General features: G+C 39.5%; 1 protein-coding gene across 1 annotated transcript; it reads right to left on the minus strand.

The window, feature by feature from the left end:
- Positions 1–293: 293 nt before the first annotated feature.
- LOC137277850 (cubilin-like) lies at positions 294–16,299 on the minus strand. The gene is made up of 17 exons (XM_067809815.1): positions 16,130–16,299; positions 13,621–13,696; positions 12,335–12,492; positions 11,368–11,505; positions 10,945–11,026; positions 10,105–10,229; positions 8,747–8,908; positions 8,318–8,417; positions 7,020–7,156; positions 6,349–6,498; positions 6,178–6,250; positions 5,567–5,703; positions 3,654–3,809; positions 2,927–3,005; positions 2,318–2,439; positions 1,335–1,493; positions 294–956 (listed from the first exon to the last, which is right to left on the minus strand). The coding sequence occupies exons 1-17, from the start codon at positions 16,224–16,226 to the stop codon at positions 733–735; spliced, it is 2,175 nt and encodes a 724-aa protein (XP_067665916.1). The 5' UTR covers positions 16,227–16,299; the 3' UTR covers positions 294–732.
- Positions 16,300–18,017: the final 1,718 nt, after the last annotated feature.

Here is an 18,017-nt window from a genome sequence, read left to right on the forward strand (position 1 = left end):
ACACTTGCGAACCACTAACAATAGGAGTCAATAAGTGTTATTCTGACGTAACAGGATGTGAAGCAGCAACAATTGTTGATTGTCTGAGTGAAAATATGAAGGAGTGAACGTGTGATTTTCAGCTGATTTTCCATCTGCAAGCTTGACTCCTTTACACAGACAACATAATTACGAAGGTACTTGAGTTCACATGACCTATAAACGAATTTGTAGCGACACGGTCCGTAAGCGGTAGAGAAAACACTATATAAGAAATATAAATGGGTCACTGAAAGTCAGCGGTGACATCATTTCTGTGAATGAGGTTTATCATCATTATCATCATTTTCAGTTGACATCGAATGAAATAACACAAAATGCAATCACGGGATTGCTCGGTTCATTCGGTTGAATGACAAGAGGTAGAATAAACCATCATAACACACGCTTTGATTGATTTGCATATGGGCATAACACTACATGGGAGTTTCTCAAATGTTTGTTGAGTCTAATGTTAATTCTAATGTCCCATTGAATTTGGAAAGGATTACCTGCTAGAGCAATTTGTTATTAAGCTTTGTCCGTATGTAATGCCGACAACAGGCAGATGTTCGTGTTCATTGATTATAAAGCTTCAGACTTCAAATCAAAGTACAAACAGAAACAAATGTTAAATGGACACATATTTATGTTGATCTACAAATCTGAACAAAGCAACATTGTTCTAAGTACACTGTGTTTCTATAAGCATGTTCATATCTTGTTTAACAGTTTATCATTGTCAGGAGTCGAGGGCGTGTCGAGGGTGCCACCTGGAGCTTTGACACTCACAGAGCTCCTGTTATTTTTACCCTCATTGATACCGGCTCGTTTCGAGGCACATTTGCAGATTGCTGTCGGAAGACCAAATAGTAGTGCCACTCCCGCTATACTTCCCACAATTATTAAGGCAACTTTCGGGAAGCTGGTATCTGTATCTGTAGTGATAAACAAAGGCACTTGCGTTAACATAGGTCTTAAGATGAGTAACAATTAATATGTTTCGTTACTGCATAGTAATACATAAATGAAAATAATTAAATAGTTGTAACTGTAGTAAATATTAACCCTAGGAAACCTGTAAGACTAGATATCGATTGGTTCATAAAACGAGTGAAATTGTATCTGCAATTCAAAATATTCATATCACTTGTTCTAAGGTAAACAAACTTAAAAAGGATCGAAACTGACAGTATCACCCAAGCCCGATTTTTGTTATTCAACAAAGAACATGTATTAATCTGAACGATTCTTATTTTACTCTGCTTTGACGTGGCTACACATATTAGTAAAAACAAAACGTATTCAAAGCTTACCAACATCTTTGTAATGTGCCGTGTACAAGATGCGGAATCCACTGCCGGATGTATGTGAATTCGTTCTGAATATCAGGAACATGAAAGAGCCCGAACTAGTTTTATTTGGTTGAGATTCTCCACACCAGCGCCCAAGAGAGGCTGCACTGGAATCAGAGCCTGCAGATACAGAACCACACGACACAGATTAGGTCAAATGCTCAACAATGTTATAAATGTACAATATCCATAAAATTAAATTTATTTAATACATACACACAAACACATACACAACGGGAGATAGTGGGACAAAGCGTGTGCAGCAAGGAAGCATTACGATTCAGAAATTCAGGCAGCATTTCCGGATAATGGTCACACCGAAGAATCCAAATACCCAAGGGACTCTACAGATAGATAGAACAATCTGGATATAGACGATCTGCTAAAACTAGACCGGGCTATCGAACGTGCTATGGAAAATATGACACATTCATGGGGAAATTATTATATAGCTGTCTTCTGGTACGACCACTACACTGCCACTGGTGCTGTTACTGTTACTGCCGCTGCTGCTGCTGATGATGATGCTACTACTACTACTACTGCTGCTGCTGCTGCTGCTGCTGCTGCTGCTGCTGCTGCTGCTGCTACTAAACACTGCTACTGTTGCTATACAATCCTACTACTACATGTTATGATCTGTTCAGGCATATCCTTAAAATTCTCTGTTAAACCTTACGAGGTTAATAACAAATAACAAATATTCATCCGTACAGATTCATTCGAAACGTTACGATTCGTATAAGCGGAATGCAGCTTCATTAAGGTCACAATGTCGCCATTGGACAGGTTCTATATGAATGCATTTTACATTCCTAGCGCACTAAGTCGCAGTCATGAAAACTGAACAGCGTTTATTCACAGACCTCATATCAACAATACTTAAGATCATTATGGCAGAGATATAACAGTAAGTATGTAAAAAAGCAAATACACAATGATACCATCAAAGGCTTCAACGTAGTCATTTGAACACCCAACAGAATTCTCCAAACGAGAGTCGATAACTGCAATCTTCACTTGATTGTAATCATTCGTCTGGATTGTCCACGTGGATTCGATGTTACTGGAAAGTAATAGACTTGTTCATACTCAAAGTTGCGAAGGAAGGTGCCAAGCATAAGCTATTATTATGGGAAATGATTCATCAGGCATCTGTGGATCTAAGATTAATTATAACCTTTTGTAAACACGTCGTGTCGAAAGACATTTATTCGCAGTTGAATAATACTTTCAAACTGTTTAGTTCATTACCAAATTACACTGGTCAGGGTTGAATTAATCATTGCATTTCACTTTCCATAATGTAGAAAAGCTTTACAAATAGTTGTTTGTTTTTCATTAGCAGCATGCAATATACAACGTAGAATCAACACAGAATAATGAAGACAAGTTCCGATGATGCATCATAGGACGTATAGGAATATAAAATGCTGGAGTGATGTGAAATGTGATGCTAATGTGCAAATGATACAACTTCATGACCTGGTGATAATTCGGAGCTACTCCAAGGGTATCAAATAAGATGACGTACTATGCACGGATGAACATACCTGGGGTAATTAAAGGGATAATTTGTAGACTCAAAGTATTTGTCATGATAATCGGCTGAAAGACTCATCTCTTGTGAGGCTGAAAAATGGAACAATCAGCATAAGTGACTTTACTTCAGTATGTTGATAGGTACAGTATTCCACATGCACACAACTCAGCAAATGCATTGTTTCATTAAACCATTTAGATCATAGTTAATCAAGGTATATATACATGTACAGAACAATTATAACTTACAAACAGAACACATTTGTATGTTATGGGTAATTGTCATCAACTGATTCTGTAGGCACGAGATTCAACTGTCTTCCGCTAACCCAATTTACGTTACAGAAATCGGTTCCTAGACTTTCAGAATCAGTTGACGACGGATATCTGTCCAGGGTACAGAACCTTTTTAGTTCTAAAGTAACCGTAATTCCCATACCTTACCACAGACGTTAGGTAGTCTTAGTCAATTTCTTTGTTGCCATCTACTTGCTTTAGAATCTGACATTTCTTGATGACGGGAACCTTGGATAGAATGTGAATGGCATGGATGAGTCATTATCAGTGCGTTGTCTTTGTTGTGACGCATGCGCAGGCCATTCACATCCAAATCCAGGTTTCACCCTGATTACGTGTGCAGGCTAGCGTCTTGAACCTGCCGCACGTCTTACTACTCAGTTGTACATCTACATTTCAAAACACATCCACAGTCATTGTAAACTCATTCCAGTTTCATACTGTTAAAGTGTCCCGCCTTGATATCCATTTGTAAGCCCCTTGTTGTGTCAGATGCACCCGTAATGAATCTGGCCGTGACAATAGTTCCGGAACTAGTGTAGTAAGCATTGGATTTTCCCCACCACCTCCCGGGGGTCGTTGATCCAGTGCTGGTACCTGAGTAAATCAATGCCAATATTAAGTCACGCGTGCGCGTTCAAAGTTCCTGTCGATAATGGCAGTGTTTGAAAGTTAATGTAACACGTCAAAAGATAATATTTGTCTTTGTTTTAAAAAGGTGCATTCGTAGAATCAAACAACTGTACGAGTGGGGCTGACATTAACAGGTTCGGACATACTAAAAGAGAGTCCAATTAAGTACATGGTCCATGATCCCGTGCGTCAAAGGCGCCTCTTGATTCTAATAGTTTCAGGCCATATGCAAACAACTAATACGACTGTCAACAGACAGATACAGAAAGCACATACACACCAAAGTTGTACATGCAAGTAGTACATTCTAACTAATGGAATAGATACATGAAGTAGGTTACAACAAATGGGTAAATACAAGATGGACATAATTACTGTGATTACTTTTTGGTCGAATATATTGTTGTGGCTTACCGAGAACATCAGCATTAAAGGTATCACTTAAAACGCGGTTAAAAGACTAATCTTCTTGATTGCATTGATTTGATTTTATCAACTGTGTATAGCCTAACATTTAGGCAACCTACATCCATATTGAGAGAATTTAACTAATCTGTCAAAGGTGAAGTTTTACATTGTTGTGGTTTTTGGAGGCCTTGAACATATAGTGCTACCTATTAATGATTGCGAATACTTCCTACTACGTCTTTGTAAACATTATCATCTTATCCTGACTAGTCTCGAATCAAACTAGCAATCCCACAGATCTTCCAATGTTTCATGAGTTCTAGCTATTCATGGCTGTTTTACTGATTGTACCATTATAGAGCGACATCAGATTGTCTATATAGTTGATGACAGAGTTTCAGAAACCAGAATTACTCCATCCCACACCAACACGCAGAGACGCCCCTGAGAGAAATTCTGTCTAAAAAGGTATGTTACAAATTCACTAAATGCATTCCATTTATTGTGAGCATATCGTTTGTACACTATATGTCATCAATGAAATGCGCCAAGTTGTCAGAGTGCTTACGGTTAGTCAAGACAAAATACATCTACATAAACATAAACGTAATGTCAATGATCAAGCTGAACCTTACACTAACTGAATCAGTGAAAGTCCACCTACATGACTACTGTTGATCAGTCTAAGTAAACTTAGTCTCAGTACTTTTCGTTACACTCCACCACTGAGTCTAACACAACCTAGTAGGAGGTCGTATCAGGGAACCTTTGAGCGACCTATGACCGTCTAATCAAACACGAGAAAGCCGAACGGATTTAACCATTCAGACAACGGCTACTGTTTAGGGTTTGGCGGGAGTTAAAACTTTGCTGGTCACTGACACTGATCTCTCAATAAACGAAAATTCGCATAAAACAGGTATTTGACCTGTGGTATGTATGCTCAGGGCTTTCAGATGACATGGTGACCATCAGCTAATATTTCCGCAAGCTCACATCCTTGAATATTGACAAAAAAGCTATTTTCAGCGACTGTTTAATCACTGTTGACAGTGTTGACAGTAGACTCAGCAAAGGAGTGTAACAAAAAGTACAGAGACTAAGTTTACGTAGACTGTAAACAAATGAATCACAGTCAGATGGCTATTACTATGATTTAAATGACTCCCTGGCAGTCAGACAGATCAAAACAGTTTGTGTTTCACTTCAATAAAGTCTCCTAATCTGCCAACATCAACTAACAAGATGCTCGTTAGTAAGCCTCAAACCAAATGAGTGTGCAATCTTTTCGCTCATTCTCACAAACATCTTACCATCGTAGAGTTCCAGGTAATTGGAGGTTGTTGACGTATTTGTTGGATCTGTTTCTTGCTTTAATTTTCTCACTTTAATACGGATATTCATATTACCGGGGGCACGTACAGTCCAGTGGCAATCATGTGAACTGGAACTACAGAAACTAAACGTTATCTGCCCATCTTTACCAAGACCGAGCACGTGGACGACGCTGTCAGGGATCACACATTATTCCAGACACCTCTTCAACGCACGCAATGTATTTTCATAGTTTAAAGCTGACTTTCTGAATGTGGTTCCAATATACAGAAAGTAATTCAATTTCTTTGATGGCTACATTGTCTTGGTAATCAGAGACAACCTGAAAATCCTGCTGCAACCCACCTGTGCCAATAATTCTCAAGGAGAATATGAGGTTTCGTGACTTCAAAATATTAAAATGGTTGTTTGATGTTTTGTCTCTGCATCGTATAACCCTTTAATACATCAGCTACAGGGATGAGCCCCAGCGCTGATGTAAGTGTACTTCAATTAATATAAAGAAACATCCATGGCCCATAGGGTGTCCCAGAGATAGCACCAGAGCCGAGGGAATATGTCATTTCTATTGCTATTATCATTCCCTTACTTTTCATATGGCCCTGTCAGAGTAGTAACTTTATCTGTCGTAAGATTGACTGACCCTCCACATCTGGATGTCTCTGAAAGGAATCCACAACAAAACTTTCATTACTAACGCAAAAACAAAAACTTACAAAGCATTTTCCTCGTTAGAATATTCATTTAGAAATTTACTAACCATTAGTTGCGAAATATTTTAACGTGAGGCCTTTCCTGCCGTTTGAGTAGCGTGTAATGGATTGAAGGGTCATAGCTGATCCAGTGCTCTGGAGTGTCGGTCTTGAATTGCCACACCAGAATAAAATCGTGTCATCTGAGGGCGATGGTCCTAGTAAAATCAGGGCAGAGACAAACAAATATGCTAGAAAAAACATGACTGGCGACTTTTAAAATATGAGGAAAGACATACAGTAAAGTAACGTTATAGACAACACAAAGAAACGTAAATTTTAGGTTGTTATTATATAAAAGTATATGGCAAGTGTCCGGAACCAAAAATGAATTTGCTAGTTTGCTATAAGAATGATTTGTTTATGAATGCACTCTACTGCACTTATATCCAAATGGGTTCATAAATGAAATAGTTATAACATATATACATATAAATATTTCGAAATGAGAGTATGCTCCATTTGAAAAACTTAAACGTCATAGCGTATGTTTGTACAGGTAGCTGACAAAAAGGAGAAGAATATACATTCATAATGCCATTTCCATCATTTAGTCTTTGAACTTATATTATTTCAGTGTAGCAAAAAAATGTTAGCCAAAATAGACTGCAGTTTTGGCTTCTGGGGCAGATTCAGTCTTCTGCCTGAGTAGACTAGGGTTCGCGGAACTGTTGTGTACCATTGTAAGCAGTGACACGGCTATAGTCGCAAGCAAAGTAATCGTCTGGACTAGTCTGCACGTCCGACTCCAGGACGGTGATACGGACCATCATACCATGATCAGGTGCAGTTATAATCCACGTGCATGTAACACCGCTGCAATTACGAGCATGAAAATGAAATATAATTAACAGGTTGTTCTCAATTTGCCTACAGTTGCATATCGCCTACACTTAAATTTGGTGAAAAATAATTTGTGGCAGTAACCTACAACCCCATGTCCTGTGTTTAAGATACCAATTTGGTATCACCATGGAAATGTTGGTCCCCGAACAAATAACCATTTGGAAGGCTTCCATAACAAGTTGAAATTACGTCAACAACAGAGTCAAGAGATCTCAGATTGATCTTGGGGCCTCAACCCGTCCTCGCCCACGTGTGTATAGAGAAATGGATTGTCGCCTAGAACGCCTTAAGAATCAGCTGGCAGCAGGAACTAAGACCACTCTGCAGTTTCCTCACGCAGTGGGACACTTACTTAAGTTTAAAAGCTGATAAAATTGTTACAGTCATGCAACATCTCTGGCTGTAAGCGGTGTGCATAAAATCCTGCAATATGCCCAGCTGCTGTATGCAAAGTCTATAAAATTCATCATGCAATAAACTCTCTGATTCATACACGCATATTTTGTTTTCTATTCTAACTTTGTCTTTACAGTTAACAGTTATTTGACTAGTCCATGTATGAGTACAGGGTAATCAGGTGGCAATTTAAGTCTTGTATTGGCGAAATTGCTCTGTAGGGAAATGCAGCTGTAGGCGAAAGGGTACCAATCCATAATTAAAGCTCCTTTACAGCAGTTATGTCATCTGATGCAAACCGACATCAAAGTAACCAAATATCAGGGTGCATTCTGCATACATTATGACTAACATGTATGATTACAAACGAACTTGCACGTCGCATAGATCTGAAAGTACTGGTCCATGGAAGACACCTTGAGGTAAGGAGGTAAACTCCATATCATACGAATGGGTCTTGAAACCAAACGAAACAATTCTGGTAGTCCTAAGGGACGCAACTCGTGAAAGACACTTAAGGTTCCTCAGACCACAAGTTATAAAACATGTTCCTTAAATGTTTCGCACAACAAATGTATGACGTTATTATGTTATATACCGAAGGATAGAACACAAAATGAGTGATCTTTTAACACGTACTCACAGATCAAAAAGATTCGCTTTAAAAATTAGGATAGTGGCATAAAACGATTTTTAAACTTATGGTGTAAATACCTATAATGGCGGTATACGTACTTAGGCGCAAACGTTGAATGTTCGGGGAATTTCAGGATTTCAGGATGTGTGGTTGCATTAAGGAATCGTGGCCCACAAAATGGCGATTGAAAAGGTATCGCTGAAACATTATTGCATACAATCTCTGTGTAAAGAATATTTCTATATTGAAACGTCAATGCTAATCCAACTTCAATACGACGCGATTATACTAGAAGCAGTGTTTGTTTGTTTGTTTGTTTGTTTGTTTGTTTTTTGTTTAACGTCTCACTATGTATATCCCAGCTATATTGAGGCGGCCTGTACATCGAATCAGGACCAGACTATCTAAGTGATCACCAGCATGAACATTGGTAAATGATGTTATGAGTTTTGATACTCCTAACAATATAAGAAGAAAACAGTCTTAAAATGATCGCTGAACATCAGAATAATATTAACCTTACCAACCTTTCTTTCTAGTATGAGACACACGAAGCCGGACGCCCGTCCCGCTGGTATCACTGCCAGTGCTGAATACCAGTTTCATATATATTCCATTCGAATAGTAGGGACCAACTGGGGATGTTGATGAATTTCCACAAAACCGCCCAATGTGATTTCCATTTATTCCTAAATCCAAATAGATTCATGTGAAATATATGTATACTAAAATATGTTCACGGTTTTGCATTGTCAAGACAAATCAGGGGAAGGTCTTAAGCGATATACAATGACAGTGAACATACACATACACACATATAAAAAAAACATTCATGAAAACTGAAATGCATAATAATTTTGGTGCACTAGTGGTTCCTACCATAGGTTCGATCCTAACTAACATAATAGATAAAACTGGTAGCATGTGGAAGGGACCCTCTCCATCTTGTGTATACCACAAGTACTATCTAGAAATTGATGGAATCTACTTAAGTGGTCAGAGACTACCTCGCCAATGCTGTCTTAAGCTCAGCTGTACAAATAAACAGACTAAGATTTGGGTATTTAGGGAATCAAACACATATTTTTTGAAAAGTGAAGATTATTTAGAATTGTTCAACTATCACGGTGTCATCCTGTTAATAGTACTTGCGATGCATTTCAGAATTTTCTATAATAGCTACATGTTGAAGATTTTCATACACCCCCAAGAACATCTGAGAATATTATGGCTCGTTTCCGATGTAGCAGGTACATGTGAGACCTTCCTTGGGAACATCTCATACACTCTGAACAAATATGTAAATATCGTGCATAAGTACTTGAACTGTAAGGAAAAAGAGCTTGTATTATTCAGCTGAGATATCTGTGAATTCTGTAAATTCTGAAAAATCCAATATATTTATGTAAACATAGATTCAAGAAAAACGGCATCGATTACATCACACACATCGCTTATTTATCCATCAAACATTGTATTGTAGGCAGATGACCATTTTCCTGAATAACCTTTCACGGATCATTGCAAGGGGTTTGTTGCACGATACCGAGTATATCCTAAGCATGATTATGTTTGTGGTTATGTCTGTTAGTTGGCGGTGATAGCATACGGTATCAACAGTGCTGTGTTTTTAGGTTAATGCATTTACAATTAAATGGATAAACCGAGCCAGATTTGATATGCAACCATTGATAGTCTAGTCACGCCTTACAATAGAGACGGGGTAATGGGGATCATTGCTACTTCACATATCCAAAACTTTGTCAGCAATCAGCATTTCGTAAAAAAATTTAAACGTCTGCATATTCCTAAGTGGCAGATCACAAAGACAAAACTGTGTTCAATAAACTTTCATTAGACAGTGCACAACAAGGACACGACGTACCATACAGGTCTAAAGAACCATTTGCACATTGCGGGTAGTCTCCCTCTACATCACCAGTCAAGATGTCGAGCCTCATGTTTGGTGGTTGCATCACGTCAACCAGATTTATGACGCAATCCAGGTTCCTGAAACAATACAGATACAGGGTTGAGAGGAAAACTAGTGGAAATACGCTGTGGTGTCAAATGAAAAAATAACGAATAACAACTGGACCCATATCGATATTAATGAATAGGCACTAAATATTAAAAAATAGTTCATGTGTTCAGTCATAAATATCAGATATTTAAATACAAACAGGATGGGTTTTTTTCTGCAACATGTTACGTTGTTTATTCTTCAATGAGATTGTAGCAGCTACACTGTCAGTGTCATTCTTGTTAAATTACAGGAGGTGAGCTGGGGTCACCACATTTTTAAGTTCCCAAGATTTGATCCCAAATAATTGGATCATTTAAACTCTTGCCCTCGTTTCCTAATTTAAATCTGCACCTCACTGTCACTGTTTGCATCAGCAAGACGTTTATCCTATGTTGGAGTCAGTTCAGCTTGTAATATCACTATTAGTATATGAGTATGTCTGTGTGTGTCAGAGAGAGAGTGTGTGTCAGAGAGAGAGAGACAGACTGACAGAAAGGGATGATAGCTACCGCCCCTGTGGTACTCAAAGAGATACCGGAGTGCCCCAAATAAACCAATCCTGTTCAGAATTCAAATATATAGCCCACCATTCGTAACCAGACCAGACACCAGACACCAGACACACACACATACACGCATACATGCACATTTGATACAATCTTACTGACAGGACACTGTCCTGGTTGTATTTCAAATTACCTGCTATAGGAATCCGGGTATCCAGGAGAGGGTATGTAAACGGGTGTGTTATAAATTGTGTACGTCGAATTGCAGTTTCCGTCTGAAACACGAAATATTGCCAATGTGCTCATGTCAGTGTATGTGTGGTACAAATGGGAAACGGGAAGATGATTCTTAGATTTCTAATCATTATATTCATGCCCAGGAGTTTTATGTTCTTTACCTATGGAACGTCCTTCATTAAAACATACCTATTTGGTAGGGTACATGTACATGTAAAATACGTTGAACTATTCAGGTTATCGTTCGTATACATTTAAGATATTAGGTAATGGTAAAATCATAATGTTATTGAGAAGCATAAAAGCTCAGACGTTTTCACGGTAAGCACTAAATAGGTAGAAAAATAAAGAAGTTGTTGAGTAGAAGTTATAACATTACCTGGTCTCGAAGAATAATGCAACATGAAACCCCTGCTGGTAATGCTCTCATTGGTTGTTAACTCTATCAACAGCGAATTCTTTGAACTGTAGTATGTGGGCTTCTGGGTTGAGCAGAATGTCCCAAGAAGCTGGCCAGCTGAAGTATAATGTGTGTACCTATGCATAGTCACCAAATGTTGATGTTGATGCACCAAACTACGTATTTTCACGAATCTAAACTATCACAAGTGACAATAAATGCTTATGCAGACTGTGTTTAATTAGTGTTTGGCAGAGATTCCCTTTTTAAAATATGTCAATGATCACGTTTACCCATATCACAAGTTTATATTTCACACAGAAACAGTTTTTCCTGAGATCTGAAACTGTGCTCCTTTTTGTGCTTGGTAGAGCAAGTATTTTCTGTTTGTGTGCTTTGTTTTGTACTGACAATAGCTGTACAATGACGACCAATCGATTAAATTATTAATATCAGTAGCGACCTTCGCGCTTTTTGGAATTCTATTTAAAGATACAAGCAGTCATGCGGTTGTTCCTTGTGTGAACATATCAGGTGTCATGTATGTAATAAAATAAATAATGTATTCCTTGATAGATCCGCACACAACAGAAGTAATGGGTTAGTGAGTGTGTGAGTTAGTTAAAATGTATGGTCACGTCGGCAATATTTAAGCCATATCGTGACTAAAACAAGTTCTAAATTCACCATAATTACATGTAAATAAAAAACCCTTTCCACTAAGGGCAGTAAAACGAACTAGACTATCACAGTACTTGAGACCGAAGTAATGGACCATTAATTTTTCGCGATGTTTTTGTATAATGAATAAGACACTGCAAATGGATCTCAGCATAATTCCCCTGCAGCAGTAACCAGATACTGGCATTAAGCTGCCATCTTAATGTGTGAGGGTATCAAACAAGATATCCTTTACTAGGACCATACACCCGCCTTCGGACATTACCTTCGGCTGTGTCTCCGTTATACACACGAATGGCATCATCTGTGCACGATGTTGGGGAATCTTTAGATGGGTATTGACGTGGGAAAGCAGTTTTCACTTCAACGTAAATAGTATCGTTTTCGTTTTCCGCGGCTATAATCCAAGTGCAGTTGACATTTCTGGAAAGAGTTGTAAGAGTACCACATACAGCTAACGGATAATGTTATATAATTAATGTATTCAAATATATTCGTAGAAAAAAGTAACGCAATACCAAAGCTTTTATAATTAACCTCCTTATAGTCATTTACATGTAGATCATCCTACGTGTGTTTCTATGATTAGTTTGATCCTTCAGGAGCATAGTTCATTGATTTAGATATATACGTGCTACGATCAGAAACGATCACAGACAATACGTGTACATTTCGAAAATGTCACGTTTCAGTTAACTATTCTCAGATATCATAGAAATGAGGCGTGTGGCACATCGTAGTTTGCCCAATTATCGACTGTTCCCTTCACGATATGGCCGAAATAATGTCGATGTGACGCTAAATATTAACCCACTCATTCAGTGTACTACACCACCATTGCTATCACCAGTACAAGATTAGTGAGTGAGTTGAGTTTCACGCCACACTCCACTCCAATATTCCAGCTATATGGCGTCGGTCTGTAAATAATCGAGTCTGGACCAGACAATCCAGTTATCAGCAGCATAAGCATCGATCTTCGCAACTGGGAACTGATGACATGTGTCAATCAAGTCAGCGATCCTGACCACCCGATGCCTTTAGTCGCCTCTTACGACTTCAAGATTAGTCAGTTACGTAACGGAGTGACAGGTTTTGACACCTTTGCTGTGGTTAATGGTAACATACTGATACTATTAAAATATCTAACGTTCCGATACTTTTCCATGTGTATAGTTACATACCACTGTGTCATAATCCTGATCAAAGGCTGGAAAAGTAAGACAAATTAATGTGTGAGGGTATTAAACAAGATATCCTCTACTAGGACCATGCACCCGCATTGGGACATTACCTTCGACTGTGTCGCCGTTATATACACGAATGGTATCAACTGTGCACGATGTTGGGGAATCTTTAGATCACTTTCCCGAATCTACAGTGTTTATTGGAACATCGGCATGAACATGATATAACTTTGAACAATTACATTTGTGTCCGAAAAGAAAATGGTAGATTGTCTTTTTGCCAAAGGAAACTTATTCACTGGTCGCCTGACTTTGTACCCACGTGCACGTATGTTGCTAAACAGCCTTCAAACGAGTGACTTACTTAAGGTAGGTTTGAGGAAAACCCGGCGATGTGAGGTTCACTGTCTCAGACGTGGCTGTTAAGCGGCCCCCGCATCCTATAAAGAGAGTTCAGTAGATGTGACTAAATGGTGACTAGATGTTATTGTTATGATACATGATTGTAACTGAGCTAAAATCTTAAATTCATTGTCATAACGCGGGCGTACAGGACCGAAACTATTTCCTTATCAATATAAATCGGAATTTTAGATATGTAAATTAAAATGTCGGTAACAGTCCTTCGACCAGTTTATGAACTGGTCCTTAATAGGGTACCACTGAATTTCTAAGAGACTCTCTAGAAAACTGTTAGACGAGAGGGATGACTTCCGTTCCTCTTCTACTGCCCTTCTTCCTACACACCTTTTGACGTATACAATATCTACAAGGGTGCATTTGATACGACTGTACCTCAAACAGTTTTTTTTCTATCCGAGGACTGTTGTAAAGTTGCAGAAGCTGTTACACACATTTAACAAGTCAAGTGACCAAACTGGAGCACAATGTTCCCGTTTTCGTGCAACAGCGGTGAAAAGCGAGTAGGCTGGGACTGAATGTTCTAAAGGGTGTAATGTGAGAGATCCATTCCCGGCGTCGAGTAGTATTTAGAAATACTATGACTGTGTAACCTAATCCCTTAAACCTAACCTTAGCATCACGTGTCGGTGGGACTTTGTCCTTGTGTCTACATTGTGCACCTGATATAATCCTATTATACAAATCACTTTGCAACAAAACGTGATGTGCGTGATATGTGATAATGATGTCAGGTAAGGGATCTCCCAACACTTCTCGGACATCAGGGTCAGTTACCATTGTTATGTGTCTAATATTGCTATACGACTTTCAGTCAAAGGTTGTTCGAGTTTACTAGCTTCAAAGCCTCTGAAACGCTTTGAAAACATTTCCTATTTTGGTTTGCACAAAACGTTCTAGAGTTAATTGAGATGAACTGGCTGTCAGGTCACTTACCTCTGCATGTGCTTGTGACGAGTGCCTCCTCTTAGGTAGGACACGTCCACCTTTTCGTGAAGGCGTTTTTCAAGTAGCCTTACTATTTTAATAGTAATTCAAAACTCCCGTAACTCCAAAACTGTAATAGTAATTACTGCTGTCTAAAGGGGGAACTAGTCTGAAGATACTTACTAGTATCATTCAGTTCATTGCACTCAACGTATGTGTACAGTTTCATACTGTGCTTACTGACAGATGATCTAGACCGCATGCCTTGGTCACATATACCTAATTTTTCAAAGGTCGCCGACCAGTGCGTGGGCATCCGTGGGTTTGACCGATGGTACGACGTGCGATAGAGTTTCGCCCACATCTGTGTCGCATCGGTGCAGTTGTCAAAAACAACGTTGATCAGATGATACCCTTCCTGTCACTGGAAAAACGGAAGGCTAACATCGTAAAGCGACTGAAAGGTCATCTGGTGGGAATCGGCAGGTCATCTGATACGCGGACGGGGGTCCTTCCAAAGTAAACCGAATCGTTATGTTACCGACAAGGGTGCCGCTCGATGCCTGCTTTAATATCCTTCGATTCCCGCTCTCTAGAAATGGAGCCCGCCCATTTCGACACAATCCACACTTCAGTAGGCATGAGAAGATAATGCTCCGCCCCTATCTCTGCCATCAGTGTCTCTAACTTGCTGTATTAGAGACGACGCAACAGCCGAGGGCGGGACTGCTTCTGTCTAGACACCCTCTCTTTCTGCAACAACGCTGCCAGAATGACAATCTATCAATGCCGGGTTCTGGCACAGTCCACACGGAGCCGGGCTAGTCTCAGCAACTGTGGTGGGTCAGGCATTCTGACCTTTGCTCCTCAGTCCATTCAGACATTTATTTATACCCCGGACCAGGCACGTCAAGATTCACGATGTCTGAATGATACCCATGCGGCGCCTGCGCGATGAATGGCTGGTCATCTTCATACGTAGTTTAATCGTACAGTCTACGAACGGGAACAATCGATTCGCGGCTGCCAACCTTTCTGATATTCGCCGGTGACCATACCGCACTGGAAAAATCGTCCGATTCCCTGGCGGCATAGCAGGTGACTTTTGGGTCACCGGTCGGTTGCTGGAAGACGTGCCACAGATCTGTTGTCGATGGGAGCGTTGACTATTTTCATCAGATTTGTCTACGATGTGTCAACTGGGTCCTTCCGATGTTAAAAACATAGCCGTTGCCCACGGATGATCGTCAAGCTACTCGCCGTGTATGCCCCAATTTTGCCTCAATTTCTGCCCAGCGTTGCTTTGTAAACTAGTCTTTCATTGCAAAAGTGATTAGACAAACCAGACGTAAACAAAGTAGGACATAGCAGTGCTGTGTGAGAGCGGTACGTTATCTGACAAGAAACACCGACCCAGTTCATAAATGGAGAAGAACCCGGGTCGATTTTCCACCAACCCAAACACTTAAGCAGTAACGAGTTCCAAGCCTCGACCGAATTTTAGCGAAGATGATCTGTATATATACCTGTATTTATGGCAAGAGCTGGAGACAGAATAGCCAAGAGCAGGACTGCGGGTGTGTGTAAATCCATTGTGTTCCAAGTTATCGGCGGTATAGTCATATATAGGGCGATTACCGGGTGGCGTATCAGCAGATAATGTGTAGGTGTTGCGTTGGTGCGATGCGCCCGTGTACTCGCTGAGAACAAATACCACCCACAACAATGACTGCATGATCACTGCATGATTCATGCTGATTCCTAACAAGGAGATATTGTTGCTAATCTCACAGTAATAATTGAACCATTCCCGACCATTATGCCATAATAACAAGGCAAACTGTCCTCCTGCGAATTAATTAAGAAAAAGCACGTGTTCTGTCTTTTCCGTTGAATGCGTGTGAATGACGAAGTTTGCTCAACTGGACACAACACCTTTTTGCAATAGATGTTTTACTCGCAGCAAAACGTTCCAATGCACGGTATAACTGTGATATGTATTGTAAAATTATTGTGCTCCGGAGGAGGTACGTAAATTCCAGTACAATCATAGAAAATTTAAACCTACAAAACGTTCCCGGGCATGGCATATTTATGATATGTATTTTAAAATTATTGTCCGAGAAGGTATGTATAGTCCCAAAACATTCATAGACACGTTAAACCTACTGCTCTTTCTAATCGTGTAATATATGCTATTTTAATGTATGGCTAGGTTTAATTAAAGTGCTAACAACTGAAGGGACTGTGTAAATGTAGCTAGGGTACATGCAGGAAGCAAAAGTACTGAAGTCCTCAAGGTCCTAGCATGGTGATCTACCATCAGTTAGAGGCAACACATAGCCTGTTTTATATTGTGTTGTCATTTCTAGTTAAAATGTTTTAATGTTGGTTACTAATATTAAATTAGAATTTCCCGCATTTCCTGAAGGGGTTTTAATCATCGATTGGGAACAAAATCTGCTGGATGCATTTATATAAGTCCATTTTGTGAGATACACACTGATGCCTTGAATTAGGAATGCCAAGTGACCATTCGGGACAACCTGATTTGTGTTTCTGTGTGACCTAACACTCTGGATCTTTGTAAGTCCCCATGGTCCCTTCAGGTGCTGGCGATCTATAGCCGATTTTTATACTGTCTTGTCCGAATTTGAAATCCAGTTTTAGAGGTAGATGCTAGTTTTACTTAAAAAATACTGTTATATTCCAGTTGGCTTCACTATCCTTAGTTGCCAGGTTTTTATATTGTACGTGTATGGTGAATTTACAACTTGTTTTAGTCACGAAATGGCTAAACTACTGTCGATGTGATTGTAAATGTCAACACAGGGGCTTGTACTACCGAAAATAATAATTTTGGATTTATTCGAACGGGAATTTATCTGGCTTTATTTCAGTAAGAATTGCGGCTGTGTATTCCAAAATCTCCCACCCAGAATTCGCCCATAATCGAGAGTGGGTTGTTTGACAACTTTGTGTGCGTTACATCCCTTTCCTTCTTTATATGTATATGGCTATCAGTGTAGGCTTGTGGGACCCAGGGTTCAGCAATGCAAGCCCATGTGAATTTTAACTCACTCACTCACTGGATCTTTGTTCACTCGGTTTGTCTGCCCCACCCATTTCTTTTTGTACGCCGCGATATCATCTTCATTATTGCTGGCTGCCTGAGGCTTGTATTCGGTAAACCACGTAATTCTTCATATGCCCAAGGCAAAAAACTATAATGTCATGAGTACTTTGAAAGCGACGCGCATTACATTAGGAAATTCGAATTTCCTGAAAAGCACGACATAAACATGACAGGGTAAAGATTTTGCACTAAATTCTGCTAATGACTTAACACATACCCCCGTATTGTTGCAGGGTAGTCAGTATGTCAGTCCCGGGATTGTCTGGCTATACTCCAGT

Source organism: Haliotis asinina, chromosome 3, assembly GCF_037392515.1.
Source record: "Haliotis asinina isolate JCU_RB_2024 chromosome 3, JCU_Hal_asi_v2, whole genome shotgun sequence".
Lineage (NCBI taxonomy): Eukaryota > Metazoa > Mollusca > Gastropoda > Lepetellida > Haliotidae > Haliotis > Haliotis asinina.

Bases quoted from the DNA above. Each gene is read 5' to 3' on its own strand.
- LOC137277850 (XM_067809815.1), bottom strand. From the start codon at position 16,226: ATGACTATACCGCCGATAACTTGGAACACAATGGATTTACACACACCC. The intron at 11,506-12,334 runs GTAATGTCCGAA...ATTATACTTCAG, and splicing joins TAACGGAGACACAGCCGAAG to CTGGCCAGCTTCTTGGGACA. The intron at 11,027-11,367 runs GTAATGTTATAA...TTCGTGTTTCAG, and splicing joins GCATTATTCTTCGAGACCAG to ACGGAAACTGCAATTCGACG.